Raw genomic sequence first — 4,906 nt, 5'->3', positions numbered from 1 at the left:
AATCTGTACACTATATTTTGAAACTTGCTCAAACAAAAACTTTGATTTTAAAACATAATTCGTGCATTTCAAAACTAAATATTCTTTCATTATACGCTGTAAAAAGAAGTCAAGACATATATATCCCAATTCACCCCCACCTCCTCTTGGGATATTTTTTGCCATTAATTAAACTAACAATACCTAGTGCGAAGCTTCTATCTATGAGTGTGTTCTACAATCGTATAGTGTGTTTCACTTTTATGTTGGATACGTATTAATGTGTAAATTAAGAGCATTTATGTTCATGTCTGTGAGGAGAGATGTTAGAAATATAAATGCCCCCACATGGATTTAAATATCTATTGATAATAATTATTCAGTATTTATACAAGGTAAATAGATAATAGACAAATTAGTTGATCACTTCCCTTATCTAAAATAATTGAAAGATGCAATTTATCTCATCGTCAGGGATGAGATTTATCTTCTCATTTAACGAGTACAATTGAGAGATGTGATTTGTCTTCTCCAATTCTTGGTTTAGATCTAGATATTCCATGAGTTCTAATTTGGAGATAACACCTGTCTAGTATCGGTGCATGATAGCCTATAATAATTTGCAGAATACATTGAAAGCCGCAGCCAGAGGATTCTCAGATCGAGAGTTGAGCCAAGATGGAAGGTTTGAGCTACTCAAACTTGCTGGCAGTATCGGAATTCAGAAATGAGCTAAAAGATTAGGAACCAAAATGAGAAAGATACAGATAAACTGAAAGGGGAAAGAAAAGCAGAAAGCAGAGTGAATTAAGTAAGATGCAACTTCAAAAACAAATCCTACAAGATTGATTTGAGGCTGAAAAACTACCAAACCAAAAACACCAAAATGTCATGGAAAAGCTAGAGCACATTTGCAGAACAGTGTGGGTGAAAGATTCAAATCCCTGCAGCTCCCAAAAGAGCTGAATGGCTTGCCAAAGGAGCAATATCATCAGAGCCAAAAACGGATGCAAAATCAATACATCTCTTGATCTGATCATAACTGGTAAACTGCGATAAAAGAATTGGCTACGCTCCCCATCCACAGCTTCCCGAATTTCTCTTCTACTTCGCTGAGCGCTCTCACCACCTTCCCTTCGTGATCCTCCAATATGCGCACCAGCTTACCTTCAGGGCTGTACTTAACGGCTATTGCCTGGGGGTGCCCCCCAATAAGGAGCTGGTAATGGATCCTTTGACGAATTGGAAGCTTCAGCAAGAACTTCCGGAGTTTTGGGTACAAAGAGGTGATGTAGAAGTACCAGGTGCGGTGACAGTGGACTGCTACCCAGAATTCACCGTTTTCATTGGTTCTGACATTGTCAGGATATCCAGGTAGGACGGCAAAGACTTCTGAGGTCCCTGCCTTTTCACCTTTCAACCAGTACCTACTTAACCTGCATCAACAGAAATGAAGGTAACTCACAACTCCTAAGGGCTATTTCCAACCTGCATCAACAATTTTCTGATGGCAAATATTGTGGCATAACCATGGAAAATCTCAAGATGATCATTGCATTGGCAATACAGATTGATTCTAGAGTTATATCAACGAAACATGCCAAGCAGGCTGACTCTAGAGTGTTAAGGAAACTGACTAATTTGGCTTTGGCACAAAATTGGGGGGGGAAGCTTTTAGCACCTGAAGCCTACAATCCTAATAAGATTCACTCGCAGCTCCCTTCTATCAACCAGGCATGCCTTTCAACTTCTACAATGTGGTGATAAACATACACATATGTACATGCATAAGTATATACATATACACAGATATGATAACCAGACATGCACAAATAATATCAGATTCATAGATTGGCAACTAGATCTATATTTACCATTTTGCAGTGAGAGTATATTGTGTACAGTCAGATTGTCAGAGGACAACATTTGAGCTTCACATGATTTAGTGCAACAGAGACGAGGAAATAAATTCCTGATATACTAGACTAATTGCTTGCAAGCATCAAGACTGCTTTCATAGTTGATAAAGGTGATCATAGTTGTAAAATAACAACTACTAGATCATAAAGGGAACTAATAATCCACTAGACTGAAGATCTAGAATGTTTGTTGTGCATTCTTTTGTCAAATTCATGGCCTATAAAGTCAACATGTTAGGGCTGTAAAAAAAGCTGAAAAGGCCATGATGTTTACCTTCCAATAGATCCTTCACAGAATACAAAAAAGGAACGGTCCTTGCTTAGGGACACGCCGTTAGGGAACTGGAGACCATGGAGGAGGACAGTTGTTTCTTTGGTTTTGGGATTGTATTTTAGAAGCCTTCCGCTATCATCCGCAGTTAAAATTATCTGCATGAAGTGCCTGGGAACATTTATTCTGTTAGAACTAGGATGATAAGCAAATAAAAGCTATTTTTGAACAAGGAAGCAGCTACACTTGAATTGCCATAGCATAATAAGATATTTCACCTGCAGGGCTGTTATTAGCAATTTGCAGGAATCAAATTTGGGTTTCCTCACCAAATAATTAGTCAGGTGTATCAATTAAGAAGTTAAAATAAGAATTGGTGGACAGCTCTGTTATGTCTCTAGTTAATTCCATAGTCGAGACCACGCAAGAAAAGGTATAGGAACTGGGAACTATAAAGTGATGTAATGAAAATGGACGTGTTAAATAGTATGATAATCTGCAAAGCTTGAAAATTATTCCAGTATACACACCGCCTTCGAAATCTGGTGCTGCTATCAGTAAAATAAACATTGCCTTCATCATCAATGTCCAGATCATTGGTGAACCTAAGCGGCACCCCTTCGGCCTCGGTTGTTAGTGATGTTGCCAATCCACCTTCAGGCCCAACCTTCATCAGCCCAAAATAACAATCACAAATGTACAAATCACCTGATTTTTTGTCAAATCGAAGCCCCAAAGGCCTCCCACATATGTGCTCATGCTGCGCATAGCTCAATGGAGATGGCTTTGGATCACATAGTGATGACCTGAATCCCAAATAAGAACACCAAAAATTCAGAGAGGCATAATAACAGGAGCAGCAGCTTCAGGCTTCAGCAAGCACAGAAACTCTCTAAGAAATTAATAAGAACACATCCTAAATAAAGAGAAAAAAATGGATTGGCACCCAACACAACACTTATCGAACAAGCGAAAATATTAGACAAGCCACAAGGCATTTTCATCGATAGACTGAGCCTGAGACACCACATAAAGAGTCCAATGACACTGACTTTGCTGGGCCCGGGCTTGCCTGGACCTTACAATGTGAGTAGTTAGAGATTCAGAATACTTATGCTTTTGAATTTTTATCATAAGTATCATTGATTAACTAATGTTTCCAAATTGCATGACAATATGGGTAATAAAGGATATAAAACAAATTTCATTCTTCTTTTGTGCATCTTTGCCGACTACTCTGTCCAGCTAAAAGATTCAACTTCCATTTTCTTTTATTTTTTGTTTTTCGGTTCTTGTTTCCTTTGAACATGTTCCAGATATATGGAGAAGCAAGACACAGAATGAAAAGTTAGTATCTTTATGTAAAAGACATTCAATTATAAGGCCAAAACGGTCGTTTCAAGAAATCAAACACTGTTCTAGAGGCCATTATGTTACCAGAAAACAATTACATAGACATTTTCTGCTTTCCGTTTTCAGAAATTTCAGAAGCAAGCATGAAAGACAAAAGCCATGAATCAACAGCACTCCAAAAAGGCCCCAAAGGAAAACAAGAATTGCAAACCACTACAAATAAAAAACCAACACCGACCACCCCATGGCATTAATGGTAGACCGTAAAGCTCTTGAGGTCGAGACATCGATAATTGGGCACCTCTTCTAATGCCTCGGTAGTGCCCTCATCATAAGGACTTATAATATTACTAAGTCGTAATATGGGTTTTACAAGAGCACGTATTGACCTACGGGCCCGGGGTTCCATACTCCGGCTTTCCATTTTACTGAGAAACGGGTAAAAAAAGGACACTGAAGGAATACAAGAGCTCACCGATTAGGCGAAGTGTATGCAAAATCGGTCCAGGCCTCGCCGTTCCAGAACAGGATTCGACCATCGGCGACGCCGGTGTAAGGGCCGCGGCCCTGAGCGTCGAAGACGATGCTTTCGGGGCCTTGGATCTGGTTCAGGAACCGGAGCTCCGATTTCTGTAGCAGATTCTCCGGGTCCCTGGCCTTGGGCATCTCCGACCAAGGCGGCATGTCCGCCTTGAACGTTTCGAAGTCCGGGAAATTGACCAGTGGGCTGTGCTTGAACGGGTCGATTCCGCAGTATAGGGCTAGAAGGAGGAACAACCCAGCCAGGATTCCGACGAGCGTCATCGCCGGCGACTTGTTCGAGTTCCCGGCGAACTGATCTTTTTGCAGAGTGAGAGTGAGGAGAGGAAGAACGGCGAAAAGGAAGGAAAAAGAAATAGAGCTTTTCATGGCGGCCGGCTGCTGAAGTCTTTTCGCGGAAGGTTCACGCTGGCCAATAGTGGGTTGCCACGTCACCTTGGTCGGGACAAATTGTGGAGGGCCATATCAGGCACTGCGGTTGGACTACTTACATTCATACCGCTGAAGTTTAACATAATTCCGTTCGGAGCTAAGATTTTCATAATACACAGTGTGGCCTCTAGATTTGATTTAATGCCAAGAAAGCCCCTTATTTTATTTATATATTTTGTGTTTGGAAATGGTAAAAATTTTTGTCGGTAAATTGATTGCATACCTTTCTAAATTTTGGTATTTTTGGCTAAACAATCTCAACTTTAAGATTTGATCAATTAATTTTTATTTTTTTTTAAATTAACCACAATACCTTTGTAAAATACCTTTGTAAAAGACCAAGATTAAAGGTGTCATAACTAATTTAAGGGGTATCGTAATTAGTTTTGAAAACTTGATTGAATGAATTTAA

The 4,906-nt window shown here is 39.8% G+C and overlaps 1 protein-coding gene across 1 annotated transcript; it reads right to left on the bottom strand.

Moving 5' to 3' along the window:
* Positions 1–759: 759 nt before the first annotated feature.
* LOC127788666 (protein STRICTOSIDINE SYNTHASE-LIKE 3-like) lies at positions 760–4,446 on the bottom strand. The gene is made up of 4 exons (XM_052317226.1): positions 3,998–4,446; positions 2,700–2,975; positions 2,173–2,340; positions 760–1,415 (listed from the first exon to the last, which is right to left on the bottom strand). The coding sequence occupies exons 1-4, from the start codon at positions 4,429–4,431 to the stop codon at positions 1,016–1,018; spliced, it is 1,278 nt and encodes a 425-aa protein (XP_052173186.1). The 5' UTR covers positions 4,432–4,446; the 3' UTR covers positions 760–1,015.
* Positions 4,447–4,906: the final 460 nt, after the last annotated feature.

The sequence above is a fragment of the Diospyros lotus genome, chromosome 1, assembly GCF_014633365.1.
Source record: "Diospyros lotus cultivar Yz01 chromosome 1, ASM1463336v1, whole genome shotgun sequence".
Taxonomy (NCBI): Eukaryota; Viridiplantae; Streptophyta; class Magnoliopsida; order Ericales; family Ebenaceae; genus Diospyros; species Diospyros lotus.
This window is presented reverse-complemented; position numbering and strand designations above follow the sequence as displayed.